Here is a 23,557-nt window from a genome sequence, read left to right on the forward strand (position 1 = left end):
AACCGCACAAACCTTGATCCCCATTTGCATTAGATTGCATTGAGAGAAAAACATGTGCAAATCTAGATAGATCACTCTGATTTGCTATTGTTGATGGTGGTCATGTCAAGCACTTCTCCAAGGCCCAATGGATGCTAATGAACTCACTTTGCAAGCCTCAATAGGCTCTACCAGGAGTAGGCACCAAAAACCACTGATGCATACCACATCAAGTGCAAGCTATGGCTGCCAAGGTTGCAGGGAAATCTTCTTCATAGACTGCAAGTCATCATAGTCACCCTCCAACTTCCAACTCCTTAAGGACTAAGCTCCTATGCACCATGAAGTTGAGCTCTCTAGCTCTAATACCATGTTAAAAGAGACGAGAAGAGATAGACAAAGACATGGAGCTACCAATGTAGAGAGTAGTGTACTCTCTCATTCTCATTATTCAATCATTCTCATTAAGTGTAACACACTCTAACTAAGTGACACATGGTTGAAGGAACTAGGCAACTAACCGACTGTACTACTAAACTATGGTTGAGTCTAACCGACTCATTTATTACCACACACATGGATGATAACAACTAGGACTACAACTATAGAATTGGTGATAATGATGAGCTTGATTTTTAACACCCATGAGGATGAGAGGAAGGCAATGAAAATGAGCATATGGATTTCAATAATGAAGAACACATGAGATAGAGTGCATATCACTCTCTCTTTCTTTCTTTCTCTCTCCCTCTCCCTCTCCCTCTCCCTCTCCCTCTCCCTCTCCCTCTCCCTCTCCCTCTCCCTCTCCCTCTCTCTCTCTCTCTCTCTCTCTCTCTCTCTCTCTCTCTCTCTCTCTCTCTCTCTCTCTCTCTCTCTCTCTCTCTCTCTCTCTCTCTCTCTCTCTCTCTCTCTCTCTCTCAGTGTGTGTGTGAAGTAGGGTTGTATGTATTGCAAGAACTATGCTAAAACAACATTTTTGTTTATCACCGATATCAATTGATCCATATCATACACAAATGCCTTTGAGATAGAGCTACATTATTAACAATTTTATCATTAGATATCTCTTTCTTAGCCCACTAGCTTGTATGTCATAGCAATTCTACCATTTCATCCTCTTGCTATGTTTTGTGTAAACTTTACATGGCACAATGTACAAATTTTGAGAAAGGAAAAGACAGTACGTAACAAATTAGAGAATAACTAATATTTCTTTAATTATGAGTAGATTTATACAAAGATGGCTCTATTCACTTGTGTGCTTTCACTATGAAGTTTAGATGGCAATCTAGATGAATGGTAGGTGAAGAGCTTAAGGCTGGTTGGAAAAACTCTAACTTAGTCAAATTAGGATAATTGTGGCTCTCAAGGGGTCTCCTTTCCATAGCCCATGAAGATGGTTAAATTTGTCCAACTCACATACCAATTGACTTTCACTAGTTGATTAGGGAAGATGGTTAAATTTGTCCAACTCACATACCAATTGACTTTCACTAGTTGATTAGGGAATGTTCCACATAATATTTTCTTTATCATCGGGTTAGGGGTACTACCCTTGAACCCATGCCAAGGAGCCATTAGCTCCCTAGGACCTGCCCTACCCCATCCCTCGCTTGTCACTTCCCTCTCCCTCGAGGAGGAGAAGAAGGTGATGAAAATGAGCATATGGATTTTGAGAATGAAGAGCACATGAGGTAGAGTGCATAACACTCTCTCTTTGTCTTTCTCTTTGTGAATTTGGATTGTATGTATTGCAAGAATTGGTCAGAACAACACTTTTGTTTAGTACCAATAGCAACTGATCCATATCATACATAGATGTCTTTGAGCCAGAGTTGCATCATTAACAATTTGATCACTAGATATCTCTATCTTAGCCCACTAGCATGTATGCCATAGTGTCTTGTGTTGTGTTTTGTGTAAACTTTACATGGCACAATGTACAAAATCTGAGAAATAAAAAAACAATACATAACAAGTTAGAGAATAGCTAATATTTCTTTGATTATGAGTAGATACAAAGATGGCTCTATTAACTTGCATGCTTTCACTATGAAGCTTAGATGACAATCTAGACAAATGCTAGGTGAAGAGCTTAAGGCTAGTTGAAAGAACTCTAACTCAATCAAAGAAGGATAATTGTGGTTCTCAAGAGGTCTCCTTTTCATAGCCCATGAAGGTGGTTAAATTTGTCCAACTCATATACCAATCAACCTTCACTAGTTGATTAGGGAATATTCCAGGGAATTTTTTCTTTATTGTCAGGTTGGGGGTGTTGCCCTTGAACTTGTGCCAAGGGGCCATTAGATCCCTAGGACCCCTCGCCCCCCCCCCCTCGGCACCCTTGAAAAAAGAAAAAAAGCTTGGGAGCCAAAATAGGGATCCTTGATAACTCCTACATCCTGCAACTCAATGCAATGTTCCTCAAGTCACCACCAACCTCATTATACTATCTAACCCAAAGATTAAACCCACAAAGGTTACCTTTGTGTCATATTTGGTCATATAGACCTTAGAAGTTACTTGAGCTTACAACATGGCTTCTCTAATGGAGGCCTTGCAACTTTGAGGACCCCAGATCATTGGTGGCATCTTATGAGGGTGGATTGTTGAGCATATCTAACATGATGTAGCTAGGCGAGATGGTAAGTGATTGTGATGTCGTCCTCCTATTGTGCAGTGCATTTGATCGAATGGCAAGTGAGGATTTGAAGTTGATGTTGGGGCCTTTGTATAGGTGAAAGTAGATGTAACATAAGCAATAAGAGAGGTTGGCAAAGGAGGAGGATGGGGTGGCCGAGAAGAAGTTCAAGACCATGTAGAAGGACTCATCATTGTGCATGAGCCAAAAGAGGAAGCTATGGTTAGTTGATGCAAGGGAGAGGCAGTGTGTTTTTATAGGGAACTTTGTGAAGGTGTGTAAGGTCATGGGGTGGATTAAATACAATGGGAGCTACAACACCTTCTTGTTTCTCAGTAGTGCCACCATAAGCATCACCCCAATCCACCTAACATTTCTAGTGGGCAAATAGGTGAAGTGCTAGTGAGGGCCTAGGAAATGCTCATTATCTTGTGGGTTGCATTAGAGGTTGTGGCAATGTGGGTGGACACACACACACACACACACACACACACACACACACACACACAATATCCTTTATAGAGGAGTGGAGTGTAAAGAAGTTCTAACTTTTGAAATGAGAATTACGTTTTGAAACTTTCTAAGGGTTTCCTGGTTTAGTATAATGTCAAGAAAGTTTGTTTGGGATTTCCCTTTTAAGGATGCCCTTCTTAGCATAGTATTTGGGGTTTTCCCTTTAAAATGCAACATAGCGTTTACCCTTCAAAATGAAGAGGTTTAACCTTCAAAACCAAGGGGTTTGGGTTTTCCCTTTTATGGATGCCCTTATTAGCATAATCTTAGGGTGTTTTGCTTGATCCTTCAAAACCAAAGTCTCATAGCATCATATAATTGGTGCTCTCTTTTCGTTAGGAAACCAAGGGCTGATAGCACCGTATAGTAACTCCTCATTTTCCTTTTAGGAGATAAACTGTTTGATTTACACACACACGCGCACGCACGCACATAAAAAAAAAAAGAAACAATCACGAGTGTCGTGCATTTTGGGGTTTAATCCGCCGAAGGGGGAGGAATGGAGGATGCTTAGTGTTAGAGCAGACATTGCAACAAGGGGATGCTGTTGCATAGCTAGGGTTTTGAGCAGAGGGCAACGCATTGTGAGAAGGTCCAGCTTTTGCGCCATGGCGCCCGCTCAAGCTGCCGTCGATGGCGTTTCTGTCTGGAAAGACCAAGCTTACCTTGACGCCGTACTGCAAAAGCGCATAACCATGTTTTCTCGGATCCAGCAGGAGCAGGCCCTTCGTTATCAGCAGATAGGAGGAGAGCCTCTCAAGTAAAAGTCTTTCCTATTTTCTGATCATACAAATGCTTAGTAAATCTCAAAGAAGGTTTCTTTAGAACATGATCAACTTGTTCCTTGAATGCATCGCCGTCACAGTAGAGGCTAAATGGGTAGAGGCTTTCCATTTAGCGAACGATACAAAGGCGCAATGGTTTCATTCCGTTTGTCCCTATATGTTCATAATCCGTCCCACGCGATTGCTCATGCATACAACCAAACATCTCCATAGAATGGCTACTGCACAAGTGAAAGTATACAACTTCGAACGACAACTGTAAAGGGACAGTAGCTGCGGTTTTCTAAGTAGTCAATGAGTATAACCTAAAAGGATCGTATTGGTTTAGCTTCAGTTGTACTACTTAATAAAAGCGAACTTCGACTTATTGGCTGATACGCTTTCACGCTCCAGAATTACGTTACCAGATGGAGCAACTAGGGAGGGGAAAAAATGGATTACTACTCCCTTTGAGATTGCAAAAGAAATCTCCACAGGGCTAGCGTCAAATTCCTTGATTGCACTGGTATGTTCCTCATTGCTCAAATTCCCATCATCTTCAGAATCATGTAATAAAGGTATTAAAAGCCAATGTTGCCCCTAAAGTTTGTTGAAATATACCTCAAAACCAGTAAATTTCTCATTCAAAGATCTACTTTTTACATGTTAGTTTCTTACAGACTGATCTGTCACCTAGAATCAAAGCATGATTCTTACGAATGCAGTCCATTGCTTTTTGAATACTTTCTGCCATCGAGGCATTTTGATGGCTCCTCTTATATCTCATACAATATAGATCTCATGACACAATTTTCATTTTCATAAAGAAAAGGGGTTCATTTGCCTTCAAGACATTGAGATATTGTGAGTCCCCTTTGTTGAAAGTATAAAGCTTTTGACCGAAGTTCTTTGTTGGAGATGTGGTTGTAGGAAATGGATTAGGAAAAAAATGTGGAAATTTGGATGACCAAACTAAATCGTGACCACTAATAATACAAGGAGCTATCAAAAAAAGGTGATTCATTGAGACACATGACACGATCTTGTAATCCTGTACTCTTTTCGTAATTAATACAATTACCTATTATGAGAGAGAGAGAGAGAGAGAGAGAGAGAGGGGGGGGGGGGGAGGAAGGGAGGGAGTTAACGTCTTTGAAAGGCCCATGTGGCCCATGATTGATAATATTTGACTTGATGACTTGATTTTGCTTTGTAGGAGTGAGCTAACTATGGGTAATCCAAACTATGCTAAGGTGGTGGGAGTGCATCAATGTGTCCTAAACCATGAATTCATCTCTACATGCCAACAATGTGTCTCTCCACTCTTTGCTGACTTTCTTGGAGGAAGTCAATGCCAAGCATGGATAACTATACGTAGGGAGCTCCCCAATCAGTGTAAGCAAGTTACTGATGGAAACAAGGTCTCCATTACCATGGGTACTGCTCCTATCTTTGCTCTAACAATCTCATGGGGTACTGATGTTGAGAAACCCATTCATTAATCGCATTTCTTTCCATTAATTCATTTGGGTTTTACTCTTGCAGCCCCAAAAAGGGCTGGATGCCCACATTTTGTGGCGCCATCCCAGCTATTATTGCCTATAAATAGGGCATTGACTCCCTTCATTCCACATATTCATTGAGACATTCATTCATTCACTCTTTCCATCAGATTACTCCATTCTATCAGTCTTCACTCTATTCCTTAGCCTCTCCATTGCTGTTTACACCCCAACTTGGAGGAAAACTAAGTTCGTGGATGATCCTTCGCAGCTGTCTGATGTCTGGTGGCTTGTTCCACCCTTTGCAAGCTGTGTTTATTGGTCAGATGCTGTTGCCCTGCTGGTCCACACCTTCATTTTGACTGTTGGACATTGGATTGCTGCACATGTCATCTTTTTCAGTCCCCTGGATTTGCATTTTGCAGCTTGGCATCTTCCCGGTATTTGCATCAGCTCTTGCAGGCTGTCTACTGTCCATTATGTTGTGTTTTGCTATTGGGAGGCTCTCTTTTGCTACGATCCAACCAGAGGAATGTTGGGTGTAAAGTCCCTTTCGGGTAAAAAGTCCCATTAATCTCCTTGTGTATAAACTTATGGGTGTGAACACACCCTTACTTATACCCTAATACATAAATACATTTTATTTTTTGCTCAGATAGTCACTCAACAGTAAGGCACACGTCATTTTTTGCTCAGATAGGTCAGGTCGTCATTTTTGGGACGTGTGTATTAGGCAAGTAGGCGATAGGTAAGTTTTGACTAGGTGATAGCAGGCGACAATATTTCCATGCAGTCAACTAGTGTGGTAGCAGTTGTGATCATTGTCTGCGACTAGATGGACATCGAGTGACAGGCCTAGTGGACACTAAGCGCTAGCAGGCATGGGTAGACGGCCGGCCAGGCAACATGTGAGTTTTTTTTTTTGTGTGACATGGCATGTCTTCTTAAGCCTTGGTTTGTGTGTGCAAGCACGATCCTTAGATTAGTGCATTCTTATGTCCGAAAATTTGGGGATTTTCCCAAATCTGATGCTAGTCATACGTAACGGTGACAGTGGACTTGGAAATTGTAGAAATAGTGTGCATTGGCCTTGAAAGTTTTGGGGCTTTTCATGTATTAGTGAAATTTTGCTCAGTTGAGCCAAATTTACTAACATTGGTGCACATTTGCACTTGAGAAATTTGGGGCTTTTGCAAAATTTTGTGAAATTTGCTAATTTTGCCAGCATGAAATCATGATCTTGTGCCTTTCCATGCTACAATCTATAAATTGCCTCCATCACCATCCCTATATTAAATCACGAATTGCAAGATGGATGGGGTCTTTTTTTTTTGGGTGGGGGGTTTTTATACGGGGCTGGCGTTGTACCGCTTATAGATTCTTTGCATAACTATATGATGCCTTTGGTATTGGATTGGGGCACTCAACTCTCTCTCTTGAAACATCTTCCTTGTTCTCTTGTTGTCTTGTCCCAAAATAATTGATATATCTCCACTTCTAGTTTAGCTAAATATGCTTGTTTCTTTCTTTGCACTAAATGTTGAAAGATCAACAGAGCTTGCCTATGTATAATAGCCCTTGTAGCTATCTCACATTGCAACAGTCTTTGTGTCTCACAACATTCGCCATCATACCAATTGCTTTGTGGGACAATACTTTGTGGAGGGGTGAAGGAACCCTAGTCTGAGGGAAAGTGCATGTTGCTGATGCATTCAAACCTTCTTCCAATCTTGTTGTGATTTCATTCAATAGGCATTGTGGATCCATAGAATAGTCCATCATATATTGCAATTCTATGTATATAAGCCGTCTCTTGTAGAAATCGATATCTAGGGGGCCTAGAAACTCATGTAGCAAGTGAGTCATTGGGGCAATCATATGTCTTTGTGAAACTCAAATATGCATGATCTGTTGTTGAACCAAGGTCCAGTAGGTCTACCAAAGAGGGTAAGGCCAATAATAACAAGTAACAAGGAGGGTCACCCCATCATATAGTCTATTGTACTTGATCTCTCCTGGGGGTTCCAGCATGTAATGGTCCCGAGTTTAGCCATTGTGACATATTGTTAAAGATGACCATCTTATATGCACTTTCCAACATGATAAAATGTCTAGTATACTTTGTCATCTCCCCAGTGCCACATGATACTCTTTGCATGATCATGTCCTTTGAAGCACCCCTTTGATACATGGCATGCCTAACGAGGATGAGGCCGGATCTCTCCTCGCCGCTCTCCATTCATTGAAGACTCGGGCACATCCACTGGTGAGATCTCCACACTGGGGTGGCCGGTGGAAGAGAAGTCTCAGAATTTGAAGAAGAATCTCCATCAAGAGGCTCTGGCTCCAAAGGAACTGTCGCGGGAGCCCAACTCTCCCTTGGATCTCCAAGTAGGGCGTGTGCCTCACCCCCCTCATGAATCACATATCTCGGCTCGTGTAGACATCTCTTTGCGGGATCATATAAGTGATAACCTTGGGATTGGGAGCTATAGCCAACAAAGACCTGTCGTCGGGAAGTCGCCTCGAACTTGTCACGCTGTGTCTTCAGGATGTGTACATAGGTGTCACACCGAAAGATCCTGAAATAAGAGACATCAGGCTTAGTCCCAAAGTAAGCTGCAAAAGATGTCATCCTGTCAACGGCCGAAGTGGGAGATTTGATTTAGGATGTGGATTGCCGTAGCCACTGCCTCGGCCCACAGAAACTAAGGTGTTTGTTGGTGCTCCATCATGGTGCGCGCCATCTCGATCACACTTTGGTTCTTCGGCTCCAAAATGCCATTCTCTTGAGGAGTGTTGGTATTAGCAAACTCCTAGTGAATGCCCCTATCTACACAAAAATGAGTAAACTCATTAGAAACAAACTCACCACCCTTGTCTGATCGCAAGGTCTTCGATCTTTGGCCAGGCTGCTTCTCCTTGAAGAGAAGCCAATTCTTGAAGTAAGAGAAAGCCTCCGACTTCAGCGTCAAGAAGTAGGTTCATGCCATCCTACTATATAGTTATCTACCATCAACATGAAGTACAAGCTTCCCTTTTTGAGACTCATTCCTCATCGGGCCACAAAGATTTGTAGATACAAGCTCCATAGGTGAAGTAGACCGCCTCGAAGCTTTGGTGGGAATCGCATCCCTATGCTGCTTCCCATGAATGCAGGAGACACATGGTTGTTGGGTCACCACCATGTCGGGCAAACCTCAAACAAGTAATCCTCGGGACACCTTCCGAAGATATTAATAGTTCAGGTGGCCAAACCGAGCATGCCATAGCTGGGACTGTGTTTGAGAGGTAAGAGTGGAAGAAGACTTCAATTTGTAGATGTCATTCTGCTCATACCCTGAAGAGAGAACCTTCCTCGATCCACAATCAAGAACTCGAACCACATCATTGTCAAACTCTACCAAGAGACGAAGAGAACAAATCTTATGGACCGAAAGCAAATGATACCCTAAACGTGGCACATGCAACACCTCGGAAGTGTGGGTACCACCACGTCCATCTGGAATCAGTTACATCTCACCTCGTACAACAATAGGCACAGAAGAGCTATCTCCGATGAGAATTTGCCCATGTGAGGGTCGCAAATGGGCAACACCTATTGTCGAAGGGGTCATGTGCCGTGAGGCACCACTGTCAAAATCCACTCTCGAGCTTGGGGAGCTATCATCGTAGCATTAGAAGTCTTCGGTTTAGAGTCCTCAATGATCGCTAAGTGTAGAAAAGTAGCTAATAAGGGTGCAGCTACCGCTCTAGAATCCTTCGTGTCTTTCTTCTTGCTGTCATTCTTGTCCTTGTCGGGGCAATCCTTCTTCCAATGGCCGGCCTTACCACAAATATGGCATGTCGATTCTTTTTCTTTGTCCTTCTTGGTTTTGTTGTCCTCCTTCTTCTTTTGGTCCTTCCCCTTCTTTTGAGAGGCTTGACCAATCAATGCCTTCGATTTGGAAGCATTCTGTCCCTTCAATTGTTCCTCTTAGTCCAAGACCATAGGAACTAACTCTTCCTAACGAAGAGTCCACTCTCGCCCTAAAGCAATAAGAGCGGAATAAAAGTACCAAATCATGGTGGTAATTGGGACAATAAAGTGATCGCCACGTCTTCGGAGGAAATGGGCTTCCTCGCATTTTGAACATGCATCTGAAGCTGCCAAAGCTTGTTGATGTGTTTCCGATGTCACAAGACTGTGACAACTATTACCTTTTTGTTGATTTATTTATTACATATTTTATTTGGTTTTTCTTTTTGGAAGAATCCCTCTTGAAATCTAAACGCCTGAGTTGCATGGCCAATTTGTGAAACGGACAGGAATGTCTAATGAGTCAAGACTGGACAATTAAGGGCCAGTATAAGTTTGGAAGAGACTGATGGCACTGTAGATTGACAAGCCTGGAAGAGACTTGTGAAAGTGTATATGGACAAGTGTGTTGAAGAACTAGCCTGGAAGAGACTAGTTCAAAGTGAAGATGGACACATCTTCAAGAGATTAGTCCATGTGGGGTCATCAGTGGAAATTCACTTTCAGTTGAGTTACATTACAAATTTGGATGTAGCCATAGTCTGCAAAGATGGTCAGAAGACTAGTGGGGATGCAATGGAAGCAACTCCTAAAATTTAGGGAGTTACTATTTTTGGACCCCAGAATCTGTTCATGTCATTATCTTCGTTTTTGTACGAGGATTAATCCTCTGGTCTGTGCCGAGGTCAAATTCTGCACTGAGCATGGAGAATTTTAGACCGAAAGGATTAAACAGGAAAATTGTTACATGTATGCCATGTCTCACAATTTGGGCATAAATTCCCAAAAGAGAAAGAGAGGGCAGCACAAAAACGAGTTTCAATGCATGGGGGCCTCATTTTTGTGAAAGGGAGATGGATTGCTCAGATGGAGAGCTCTTGAGAGCTGGTCTACCTTGTCTATGATGCACAGAGGGCTGAGCTTGCTTCCTACTCTCTCTCTTTCTCTCCCTGACAGTATGGTTATGCTGTAGAATCGAGGGCCTTTCTTCTGATTCAGGTACGGCTGTGTGGAATATGCTGTTTTTGCACGAGGCAAGAGCCTCTTTTCTCCAGGAACTGGAGCAGTTGTTTGCTGCCCACAAGCAGGAACAGGTGAGGGTGGTAACCTCACCAAGCAAGTGTCTGAAATAGCATTAAATCAGTTTTGATTTTGGACTGTTCAGAGGTTATTTCAGAGCCCAATTGATGTCAGAATCAAGGGGCACTTGGCCCAAATGATGCAAGATAGTGCAGGGAACAATATGAGCTGAGAAGAGGTGTGAGAACAGGTCTGAACCAGTAATTACAGTGGGCTGAACAGTACAGGGAACAGTATGAGTTGTAAACAGGTTTCAGAACAGGTCTGAACCAGTAAATACAGCAGGTTGAAATGGTCAATTTTGCACTCCAACCAGAAGATTTAGACTTGGGCAGAGTTTCCCCTCTTGGTCAACTTGATTTGGGTCAGTAATTGTATTGTTATGTTGTCAAATTTCACCCAGAATAGGTGAAAGACAGCCCATTGTACTTTCTCTTTTTAAAAATAAAGAAATACCGCAAGGGGCGCCTAACTTAGGGACCAATAGGGTCTATGTGTTGCAACAGGAGCATTCTAGCTTCCTGTATGTCTTCTTGATTTTGTGTCATTAAGTTCAGGTAAAGTGGGCGACTGTTAAATTGGGTGAAAGCATTTATTTATTTTGGTTGTACACTACCGCCCTTCCCAATGAATAGGCCGGTTTCACCCGAAGCGAAGAAGACTTATTCACGAACAAGGTCTGCATTTGCACCTCCAAAGAAACCCTCTTCATAAGGGTCATGTGGTTGTACATTTGGTCAAGTTCTAGCCATATCTCATGAGCCACCATCAAGTGCTCTATATGGGCTATCACGGTTGTTGTACAAGACAGAAAAAGGGAAGAATGAATCTTGGCATTCAGTTTGTCCTGATGAGATTTGGTCAACTCCGCACGAGCACTAGAAGAGAGTTTGGACTCATCTCTCACCGAGGGCCGGTTGATCTCCTTCATCACAAGCTCCGCCAAATCATAAGACTCCAATATGGTCAACATCATCACACGCCATATGCGGTAATTGTCACCATCGAGCTTTTGATCTGATGGAAGAGCCGGTAAGACAGGTGCGTTCCGGTCCATGATCACTTGGAACTCCACGTCAGTCTCTGTAGACATCTTCACTTGCAATGCTTGCACAAACGCAAAAGAAACCCCCTTTTGAGTGTGAAAACGCAGCTTGCTAGGGCCCTTGTCTTCGTATCCCGAACCTTCTTCAGCGGCCAGGGGCAATGAAAAGGTAAAATCTGCACTTGAAGGCCAAAAACACAGCCTTCTTCCTTCTCTAACAGCAGAAAAACAGCAGCAACTTCAGCAAATCTTCTCTTTTCTCGCATGCCTATGCTCACCTCAGCCTTGTTTTGATGCGCAGCCCACCTGCTCGCACTTGAACACTGAAAATGCAGCCTTGTGTCGCGCTGAAAACTCCTCTTCAGTTAGGTCCACCCTAGGTCAGTCCTTCAATGCTTTAATACCATGTCAGAGTGAAGCAATGCGGAAGCGAATGACCGTGACACAGAGAGAGAGAGAGAGAGAGAGAGAGAGAGAGAGAGAGAGAGAGAGTGTGTGTGTGTGTGTGAAATGCAGAAAATCTGCAGTGAAGAATGCTGTATGAGGATGCTGAATTATACATGGGTGCAGAGAGAATATCTGCATGTCTCTGCCTTGAGGACCTCGATCTCCGTCAGCCCTGAGTGCTATCTCTATCACCAGCAGGCTGAAGTCTGTCAGATACAAGCGATGAAGTTTGCTGGAAACTCAGCCTTACAAAGGCTGAAAAGAATGCCTCGAAAAATGCCCAAAAAAGGCAGGTCTGCTGCATTTAATGCAGTCGGGACAGTCTGACTGCTGCCATGTGGCACTGCTGATGTGGCAGGGAGCTGACTCTTAACACATACATCATACAAAATATAGTAAATAAATAGAAGTCTATGTGCAAACTTGCAATATGTCCATAAATTATGAGCAATATTAGCCTTTAGGAAATTTCCACCATATTATATGGCTAAACGAAAAGCCAAACTTCTTTCTAATTTTGGAAAGTTATGTTTTTTTTCCTTCTTAAAATATTCAAGTTTTGTTTGGAATGTATTCTGTAAGTATAAAACACTTATGAATTAAAAGTTTCATATGCTTCAAATTGTAGGAAATGGGTAACTTCTCCAAGTATACTTTCTGGTCCACTGATTTGATTTCTGTCTACAGATAATTGATTCCAATCACTCACATGTCACTGGTAAATGCAGGACCATGATTTAACAACATTTGAAGTACTCTAACATGCTTTTCTTTTTTCAGAGTAGTTGAAAGGATTGATGTTTTCTTATGATTAAAAGTGACAACCCTTAGGACATGCCGATGTCATCGGAGAAGAGCAGTACTTTCTTTTTTCAGTATTTGAAATTGTCAGTTTTCTGACAGGTCAATGGCACTCTTTGGGATATGACTAGACCATTGGAGGAGAACTGTACCTTGAAGTTTTTCTCATTTGATTCAAATGAAGGCCGTGATACATTTTGGCATTCAAGTGCCCACATCCTTGGAGAAGTATGCATTCACGTTGTAGTGTCTTTCAGGCCAGATTTGCAAGGTTGCAGTGTTTATGTGTTTGTTGAAAAAAAATACAATTTTAATCTTGTATAGGCACAGAAAGGCTGTGACTTTTCTTAAAGGTGCATGTAGTTCCATGGAAATGCTAGGAATTGAGACTTAAAGATTAAATTGCCAAGCTTTTATTTTGGTGGTTATTGTTTCCTGAGTAGAACTTGCTTTCTTTCAGTCCCTGGAGTTGGAGTATGGGTGTAAATTATGCATTGGGCCCTGTACAACAAGAGGTGAAGTAAGTGCACTTGTCACACATTCTGTACTTGACCCAGAAATTTTGTTTAATCACAGAGAAGGTGAAATATGATAGCTGTGTCTAATGTCAATAATTATGTTCTCAGGGTTTTTATTATGATGCTTACTATGGTGATATAACACTAAATGAGAATCACTTCAAGCGAGTAGAAACACAGGCTGCTGGTATTGCGAAGGTATGGTTCAAGGTTGTTTATCGCAGGGACATCTTTAGAATTTCAAGAGTTGTCATTTTGTGCTTGTGAATCTCCTGCTTATGGCTCTTTAACAAGTTTGAAGTGATTTGGTGTTATGAAGTTTGAGTATTTTTAAAGAACTCCAATCCTTGCTTTAAGGAGTTCAGGGATATAGCCTGAGGTTGACCTCTTCTTCTTTGTTAGTTCTTGTTACATCTTTTGGTTTATACGTTGATGGAATTCAACATTATTATATAAGCACTATATTTGTAAGGTTTCAAATAATTTATTGTTTTTTGTGTGAATGTGCTGCCTACTGGCCTGTAAGTGATTTTGGCATTTCTGAAGTTGATCTTTGTCAAAGAATCTCCCTTGAGAGTGTTCATAGTTACCTTTTGGCTTTGGAGGGGGGATCACCCTCTAGGTTAACTTAAAAACAAGGGAGGCAGATCAATGTCTACAAAATGAGTCATGTAACCTAGAGCTTGCATTTGTTACATCTTTAATGCCTTTTTTGTATCAACAGGAAAAGCAGCCCTTTGAGCGCATTGAGGTGACTCGAGAACAGGCACTGGACATTTTTTCAGAGAACAAGTTCAAAGTACATTTCTCTCATGAGCATTCGCTTTCAGTTTGGTGGTCTAGCTGTCCTGGAACTAAGTCTGTGGAAGTTGAATGATATTCTACACCATCAAATTGGCTTTGTTTTGTCTGTAGGTAGAAATTATCAATGAGCTTCCAGAAGACAAAACTATCACAGTTTATCGCTGTGGCCGGTTGGTTGACCTGTGTCGAGGACCTCACATACCAAACACTTCTTACGTCAAAGCTTTTGCTGCTTTAAAGGTCTTCGCTCTCACCTAAGTACAATAGCTTCTTTGTATAAGTTTTTGGAAGTAACACTTGTGTTTCATCTCATGTTGCTTTATTTACTTTTACTTTGTTGACCTCAGGCTTCTGCATCTTATTGGAGAGGCAAAGCTGACCGCGAAAGCTTACAACGTGTCTATGGGATATCTTTTCCTGATTCTAAAAAGCTCAAGGTAGGGTGCCCTATTCTTGGATTGATTCAGCTCAATACAATCTTCCATGCAAGGAGTACAGTATAATGTTTGATAATTCTCATTACATCTATCTCCTTAAAAGTGGAAAAGAGGTAGATAACAGCTAAGAACGTACTGTGGGGTTGATAGGTAGTTATTTGATCAGGATCCTGTCTGAGGACATCGGTAAATGTGGATGCAGGTCCCAGTCTTGTGCCACCATCTCTTTTTATTTGACTCTAAACATTGTTTCATTTTATCTGGGGGAATGCAGGAGTACCTTCATCAAATAGAAGAGGCAAAAAAGAGAGACCATAGGCTTCTGGGGCAAGCTCAAGATCTATTCTTTTTTCATCCACTAAGGTAATATATTTGCTGGCAAGGCTGATTACTTGTTTGACCGAAAGGTTTTCTGTTGTGCTTTTTTGTTGTGAAATTTTAGTTTTGCACACTTTTAAACATTCCCAAATTTTCAGTCCAGGGAGCTGTTTTTTCCTTCCTCACGGAGCTCGTATTTATAACAAGTTAATAGAGTTTATTCGGGCAGAGTATTGGAAACGTGGATATCAAGAGGTTTATATCATTCTTTACTTTTCCTTCTGATTTGTTGATAAGGTTTTATCAAATTGAAGCTTGTGCATTTTGAATTGTACTCCAAAGTTGCTAGCAAGCTCGTGCTACTGCTCTGCTTGACATGGTTCTGCGTCTTTTCCCACCAGAAGGGCTTACATATTGATATCTGACGTGATAGGCAGCTGCTTTTTTAACTCCACAAAAAGAGTAGACAGTAATATGGTAACTGTTAGTGAGGCTTAGATATTTGGAAGCTTTTGGCCCCATTTCCTAAAAATACAGCTTTTATACCTAAGATACTTTTGCTCCTAAGTCATGTATAATTCTATGCACAGCTTTTATTGTGATATGATTTATAACATTTATGTATCAGGTGGTCTCTCCCAATATATTTAACATGCAACTTTGGGAAACGTCAGGCCATGCAGCAAACTATAAAGAGAACATGTTTACCTTTGAGGTCTGTATCTCACTTGGGTAAGGTTTTATGTGATCACTTTTTATGCCAAAGTATAGAAGTTCTAAATCATACCCTTTGCTGCACTTGGTTCTATGATGTTCAGGTGGAAAAACAAGAGTATGGTCTTAAGCCAATGAACTGCCCTTCTCATTGTTTAATGTTTCAGCATAGAGTGCGTTCTTATAGAGGTTACTCTCTCTCTCTCTCTCTCTCTCTCTGTGCATGTGTGCATGCATGGGCATGTATGGGTGGGTGTGTGCGTGCATGTGTGTGCGTGTGTGACTTTCGTGTATACAAGTGTGCCATGCTGTGCTTGTAATGCTTGTGATGCCATACACTTGTTTGATCTCTTGAAAACGTGAATTTCTACCTCTTCTTATTGTGTGACCAATTTTTAAAATGATATTCCATTTGGAGGGCTCAACACATGTGCAAAATTTGGACTTTTAGTTTGAGAAAGGGATTTTTTGGCTAAAAGTAAAAACATGTGTCCAGAAACTTTTTGTATTGCAGGCCATGTGTCAAGTAAAGATTGGTTTATCTGATTTCCACCCCACGTAAAAGGGTGGGGGTGTGTGTGTGTGTGTGTGTGTGACTTTTGTTTATATGAGTATGCCATGCCGTGTTTGTTATGCTTGTGATGCCATACACTTGTCTGATCTCTTCAAAATGTTAATTTCTACCTCTTCTCCTTCTGTGACGAAAATTTTAACTAAATTGCACTTGGAAAGCTTAACACATATACAAAATTTGGACTTGTAGTTTGAGAAAGATGTGATTGGATTTTGGGAATTTGTGGGTATATGCAAAATATGTATACTTTTTTTGTCGCAGTCCATCTGTCAATTAAAGGTTTGGTTTTTCTGATATGCACATCACATAAATGTTAGATCTGGCTTTGGGAACAGGTTTTGGATATGAATGTTCAGTAAGACCACTTGGTTGTGATCATTATCGTGATTCGTATCCTCTATTGATTTCTCAGCCTTTGTGTTGCTGAGAACATGTAATAAAAACTTTGAAGTCACATTAACATCGGATATAAATGATGTAATAACTTTTTATCTAAGCAAAACAAACCATAATCAAGTTGCTATTGGTATGTACCCGTGTATTGTGAGAAAAATGTCAATGCAGAAACGTCTTTAGACACATCCAATCTCATTTAGGACATAAGAATGTCTGAACCGGCAATTTTTGTGACTATATACTGGAAGGCATACAATTTTGTTTTGAAAGGAAGAAAAGATTCAAGCTTCTTACAGAATCCAAATTAATTTCTTGTATGAAAGGGAAGTTACTTATTCAGTGTATGGCATATGCTGCCAAGTAACATGAAGTTAACTATGAGGATTATTCACTGTGTTTCTAAAAGCACAATGTGAGCTATTGATGTCTTATGTTTGTGGTTCAAAGTTCTTTTGCATAGACTAAAGGCTTTAACTTCCCCATGAAGAGTGAGTGCCAAGTTCTCTCTGAAAGAATGGTGAGTCACAATTGTGCTGTTTTTTTGGTGGCAGAATTACCACTTAGGTATGCAGACTTTGGAGTACTGCATCGCAATGAACTAAGCGGAGCCTTAACTGGTCTTACAAGAGTACGGCGGTTCCAACAGGTAGAATGATGAAACTATAGATTTGGCTTCATAAATGTTCATAAATGTTATATACACTAGGCTCCTGATTGTATGTGGCAATTGGCAATAACAGTTGATATGCTTATGTTTTCTGTACTTCGATTGGACATCAGATTCTTCTTCCTCCTGCACTCCCTCCATCTCTGCATTATGTGTGCGCTAGTCTGTCTGTGTCTGTGTGGTCTTAAACCACAGTTTCTTGTATATTTTTAATCCACTGTTTCTCATATATTTGTGTGTTTGTGTGGTTTTTACCACTGTTTCTGATCTTTAAAAGATACTTCTTGCCTTGAGAACCGAGTTAATGAAAAAATTCCTATTGCTGGCAATAATTAGTAGAAGAGACAAGTATTAAGAGTGCGACAATCATCTGAGTTACATTCTGTGATTGATTGTGTTCTTTGGCTTAGCTTGATAGTGAAATTTGTTCTCACCTTGGAAGTTAGAAGCATTTCAAATGGAAGCTCTGCTAACTTTTTCAAGGGTTCCTGTTCTTTTGACAGGATGACGCTCACATTTTTTGTATGGAGTCCCAGGTTTGTAGCTTTGCTCTTGTTTTGGATTTGAGTTGCTTTTAGAAAAAATTGTTATTTCCGTGGACATCTTTTGCCATTTCTCCTGCTAGATAAAGAACTGTCTATGAATGTGTGTCATTAGAAAAGCTGCTGAATCATGGTTAATTTCTCAGGCCTCCCTCTCATGCCAAGTGCTCCAGTGTAATATAACATGTGAAGAAACCGCAAACAATCCCCCCCCCCCAAAAAAAAAACACCTTCTTGGAGCCCCCACTTTTTGCATTTTCCCTTCTTTTCTGTCTCCCTTTCTTGTGTCTCTTTCCTTTATGCAAGGCTTACCATGCCATGATTTACACATTGATATATGGAGTGCACTTTTCAAAATGATATGCAATGTGATTTACCGCCCCAAATCATGTGTTTGGGTGGCACCACAAGAGTGATGCAAGCTGTATAGAATCCGCAAGTGCATGCATACACACCCATCTCTCACACGGATCTAGCAAAGACAAAAACATCTCCCTAAGTGTGTGTGCTCTCCATAACACCAGCCTTTTTGTGTTGGAGCACTTGTATATAGATCATCAAATATAACATGAAAAGTTTTGAGGAGAATTTATATTGTTCGCATGATGTATGCTCTTGTGCAAAAATGGGAATTGGCTTGTGAAAGGGTTTTTCTTTGTCGCCTTGTTTATGCTTTGAAGCAATTGTTGGAAATGGAGGAAGAGAGAGAGAGAGTGAACACAAGTCCATGAGCAAGAGTGGGTGGCAATTCCACACTCAAAAGATGCAAGTGCTAGAATGATAGAATGAGAGTACAATAGGTCTTAAGTAAGCTAGACCTATCCGTAACTCAACTAGGGTTAATTTAACTTTAGAACTGACTCTAGAGGTGGTGACACAGCTTATTAATGTAGTTGTGTTCACACTATACTGATGCAGTTCATTATTACAATTACATGATGTGTGGCACTTGAATGCATGCATGCGTGACTTTGGGGGGTTCATTTTAATTACAATTTAATGTGTCTGTAACGCGTGTGTGCGTGCACTTGTGAATTAATTTTTAGAAAATTAGATGGGTTATTGTGTCAAAGTGCTTGTGCAACGGCGGGGTTCCTTTTACAATTAACATTCGGTTCATTTTATTTACAATGTTATGATGTGCATTTTGTTAATTTGGTGTGTGCAATGGTCAGTTGATTTTTATTACAGTTAAATGTGTGCTATAGTGCAACGTGAGAGAGGGAAAAAGAGAAAAAACTTGGCAATGTGTAGGTCTGTTTGCAAAGTTTGAGACGATGTTCTCGAAAAAGGAAAGGTGCAATCCACAAATATTCCACACAACGGACAAAAATCAACTAAGTAAAACATTGGACATTGCCCATAGAATTGGCAAATTCTAACATCTCCTTGTAGTGCCAATGGGTGGAAGTAAAGGATGATCAATCACCAAAGGGTAGTAAGTTCAAGGACTTTTGAAAAGTCTCAAACTTCTCATGTGGTAATGCTTTGGTGGAAATGCTTGCAACATTTTCTTGTGTGGATACATACATCAAGTTGATTTCTCTTGCATAGCATCTTTCTTTGATATAATGGTTATGCACCTCAATGTGTTTCGAGCGAGCATGAAACAAAGGATTTCGTGCGCAATAGTACTCTGGCTGTTAGAAAGAATGGATGTAAGGTCCTCCAATGGCAAATGTAGATTAACCAACAATCTGTGCAACCATACACATTTAACAAGACATTTAGAAGCATGAAATCGGAACCATTTTGTAACAGTAATGGTGGCTGTTTCAATGCCACATACATCATAACTGTGGTTGTTCTCACATGTAACACGCTTCCTAGTAGGTGCTAAATGCAAAGAGGTAAATAAACACTTCCTAGAAGTGATATGCTTTGATGCTCCATTGTCAAAATACCATGTTTGTTGCGTTCAGCAACATTAAATGGTGAGTTGGCCATAAGAGAATCATAATTGCATGTGAGAAATGCATAATGCTTCTCCACAAAGTTGGTTGAACTGAATCGTTGGTTGATGTTTCTTGGACAACCAAATTGGAGTCCTTTTCTTTGGCCAATCTCTTTTTGCATTCATCAATATAATGGTTGGGCTTCTTGCAATAATGCCATTTCCCTTTCTTTTTAGACTTTTCCGAGAAAGGGAAATGGCATAATCTTTCACAAAGTTGGTTGAAGCATCACCATCTATTGAATTGGTTGTTGATGTTTCTTGGACAACCAAACCGAAGTCCTTATTCTCTTTGACCAATCAGTTTTTGCATCCATCAATATAATGATTGGGCTTCTTGCATTAATGCCATTTCCCTTTCTTTTTATGCTTTTACGAGTCTTGGACAGCCTTGTTTGATGGCTGTCAAATATTTCCCTTTTACTAAATTTTCACTTGACTTTAGCTTTGCCTTTGAATTTGGAAAGCATAGCCACATCACTTGAACGCAATGCAGCATTCTTTCGAGTTTGTTCCTCTAACAACAAGAGACCTTCCAACACAAATGTAAGGGGATGCTGTTTCTCCCCTTCCCACACTTCTCGCCCCCCGCCCCCCCAACCCACCCAAAAACCAAAGATGATACTATAGAGGTGTGGGAACCAATATATGACTCTGGAAGAGAGTTCAGTGTGATGTTTACCAATTCAGTATCTTGAATAACTTCATCAACATCGAGCAATCGCTCACGTAAATCCTGTATGTGAGTAAGGTGATTTGTCATGCTATCACTCTCATCCATGTTCTCATTGGCCAACTCTCTGTGAAGGTAAGGTATCCTAGGCTCATTGCGAGTTGCAAACGTACACTCAAGGATGTCCCATACTGATTTTGAGATCTTACAAGACCAAATGTGCAAAATAATTGCCCTTTTTATTAAAACATTGGGCACTGCCCATAGAATTGGTAATTTCTAACAACAATCATGCTACCACTTATCTAATGGTCTATACCATGAACCTTGAGAAAATGGAAGAGGTTGAGAGTGCAATACAATTATAAAAAATTCCACTTTGCAAGAGATGAAAATGATAAAAAAAAAGAGTGCTTCAAGAGGGATACAATCCTTGAGAATTACTACTAGAATTGCTATCTCAAGGTCATGTACACAAGTCTTCTTACTCAAAGGACCTGGAGATTGTTTTTTAGTGTCCATGTCTCTTGTTGGGCTCCCATTTCTTCATAGCATTTTATCCGTCTTGATTGCAATTGATGTTTTGTTGTCAACTTGGGCCATAGGCCATATTGATATGATTGTATATTTAAGAGTGTCATGGTCTTGCATTTTATTACTATTTTAACCAAAAGTAGATGTAGATGTACATTTGTGGTGTAGATGTAGCTCGGCTAGAGGTTGCCATGAGCCACCAAGCCTTTCAATATGTTTTGGTTGTAACCAATTTGAAAGTCTCATGTAGCTACACTACATGTACCTTATTATTCTTTGCTTGGTTGCCCATGTATCATCGTCATGCGTGAGAGGAGACTATTAGAATGGAAGGATGAGGGTTGGTGCCAGAAACAAATACATACATATTTGAAGATATTTACACAGGGCACATGAATGGCCAATTGCGACGATTGGATTTGAGGAATGGAGACAGATTGATTAAGAATTGAGAATGCCTTTAAATAGCTAACAACTTTTGAATAATGGACATGTTAGACCAAAACATTAAAACAATTCACAAAGTTGACCAAATTCTAAAAGCAAACTCTTTAAACTTCACAACAAGATCCTTCTTTTAATAACAAAAACTTTGGCCAATTATGTATACATGCTTTGGGAACCTTCTGACAAAGTTTTGGCTCATTGGGTCACCTAAAATTGGTTATTTTCTATTGTCGTTAGGGACAATGTTGCCTTGTCTTAGTCACTAGTGCAATATAACTCTCCCCAATTGTAAGTGTATATCATCTTATCTTAGAAAACTAGACTTGGAGTTTGTATGAGTCGTGAAAGAGACTATAGCTAATTTAGAATTGATAAAACTACTAATTAATCTACGAATTTGCTATTAAGTTGTAGCATCCATTGAAACTTTTGATCGGAAATTGCAACTCCACGCGGACTCTACTTGAAGATTGAGATTTTGAATGGTGATTGAGTTTGATACTGGTTATTATATTTTGGTGTGATGTTTGTGAATGAACTTAGGACCATTGGGACACTTTTCCTCCTCACTAGGAGGTATTTTTCCGTCATCCTTGTATATATGCTATTCACTCTAGGGAATACTTACTTATAAATCTTCAATGGTCTACTTGAAACATGTCAATACACTTTGTGTTATGTGCTCTCAAGCTTTCTTGTTAAACAATTTGTGTGTATTTCTGCAACCCTAAATCCAACAATACTAATTTGGCCATTTGTTCTCCAAATGGTATTAGAAATCAACGTAGATTGCCACAATTGAGAGTGCTACAATGTGTTTAAACTCATGAGTTTGACATCTAACGGTCTTGAAAATCTAAGACCTCTAAAAGTTCACCACTGAGCTAAAGGTTACATAATGAAGGCTACTAAAAGTAGCTAATAGTGGGGAAAGTTCCTCCAATGGTTGCTAAGTTGAGAGCTTAGAGGGAAATATTTGGATCTTGTGTTGGGGATGAATTGCAGAAGTTTACTAATTTGTATCTATTTACAAACAATAAGTGTATTGAAAAGGTGACTTACTATACACTAAACTAACCAGGTCTACCTTAGGCTTGGTTCATAAGAGATTGCGTAAGGAAGGTGGGCAGGGGTGTATCGTTTGCATGGAAGCATGTGATGAGCTAAAGGAAAAGTGAATTGTCTTCACAATGCACACCTCTTGAAAATGGGCGGCCTCCCCTGGAAGGGAAACATTTCCACCTAGAAAAGGCGAATATAGTAGGCCCAAGGGCTTTGAGCCCACCATATAGCCAATAAAGTCTTTCCATGTTTCCTTTAACCATGTGAGACTTCCACTTTTTTATGTATTGCCTAGCCAATAGAGTCTTTCCATGTTTCCTTTAACCATGTGAGACTTCCACTTTTTTATGTATTGCCCTCGCTTTGTGTGAACAAGAGCAAGTTAGGTCGAATGAGTCCAAGTCCACTTGGTAATCCACTAGATTTGGACAACAATCGGATATTGGACTTTGTGTTGACTAGGTTGTTTAATTTAGAGGAACAAACTAACACTTCTGGAGGAGTACGATCTTGATGGAGAGAAGAGCTATTAGCATTGAAGTTGTAGGGGATATGTAGATGAATTTATATTGTCACCAAAAAGAGCACTTCCCAAATAAAGTGTGAAGCCAAAAAAAGACTCAAAGCTGTACTGATAAAGGCAAGAGATAGAAAGTTTCCCTAGAAATGTTTTAGCTAAACTTTTTGGAAAACTAATGTTGGTGCCTCTAAGAAGAGGTGTAGTGATGGAAGCGAGAGAATCTGTAATAGAATACACAAACATATGAGAGAGAGAAACACTACAAAGAAAGAAGAACATTGCAAAAGGACTCAAAGATAGATGCTTGGGGAATGGAATGGGCTGTAATAGACTGAATAAACACAAGAGAGGAGAAACGTTGTGAAGAAAGAACATTGCAAAAGAACTTAAAGATGGATGCTCAAGAAATGAAATTCATGTACCAAGACAAGAGAGTACAGAACAAATCATTGGTTGTGGGCATTGGCTACCCCTCTCCAATAGAACATCCAAGTATGGTCCATGCACTAAGATCAATGTGGAGGGTGGAGTGCTTGCCGATAAATAGGCAATAACCATGAATAGGTTGGCCATTCCCAATTGTGTGCAAAATAAAATTCCAGTTGAT

General features: G+C 40.4%; 1 protein-coding gene across 1 annotated transcript in view; it reads left to right on the plus strand.

Moving 5' to 3' along the window:
- The first annotated feature begins 3,520 nt into the window (after positions 1-3,520).
- The window catches only part of LOC148034558 (Threonyl-tRNA synthetase), a 37,441-nt gene continuing 17,404 nt past the window's right edge, over positions 3,521-23,557 (plus strand). Inside the window, exons 1-14 of the mRNA XM_087679504.1 lie at positions 3,521-3,893; positions 4,312-4,423; positions 12,893-13,018; positions 13,251-13,310; positions 13,417-13,506; positions 14,033-14,107; positions 14,224-14,352; positions 14,460-14,549; positions 14,824-14,912; positions 15,026-15,122; positions 15,496-15,582; positions 15,686-15,770; positions 17,103-17,197; positions 17,722-17,754. Of these exons, the coding sequence (XP_087535630.1) occupies positions 3,640-3,893; positions 4,312-4,423; positions 12,893-13,018; positions 13,251-13,310; positions 13,417-13,506; positions 14,033-14,107; positions 14,224-14,352; positions 14,460-14,549; positions 14,824-14,912; positions 15,026-15,122; positions 15,496-15,582; positions 15,686-15,770; positions 17,103-17,197; positions 17,722-17,754 (1,422 nt within the window). The 5' untranslated portion in view covers positions 3,521-3,639. The remainder of the gene's footprint in view (positions 3,894-4,311; positions 4,424-12,892; positions 13,019-13,250; positions 13,311-13,416; positions 13,507-14,032; positions 14,108-14,223; positions 14,353-14,459; positions 14,550-14,823; positions 14,913-15,025; positions 15,123-15,495; positions 15,583-15,685; positions 15,771-17,102; positions 17,198-17,721; positions 17,755-23,557) is intronic.

The sequence above is a fragment of the Lygodium microphyllum genome, chromosome 6, assembly GCF_053477565.2.
Source record: "Lygodium microphyllum isolate KBCC chromosome 6, Lygodium_microphyllum_v1.1.10, whole genome shotgun sequence".
NCBI classification, from domain to species: domain Eukaryota; kingdom Viridiplantae; phylum Streptophyta; class Polypodiopsida; order Schizaeales; family Lygodiaceae; genus Lygodium; species Lygodium microphyllum.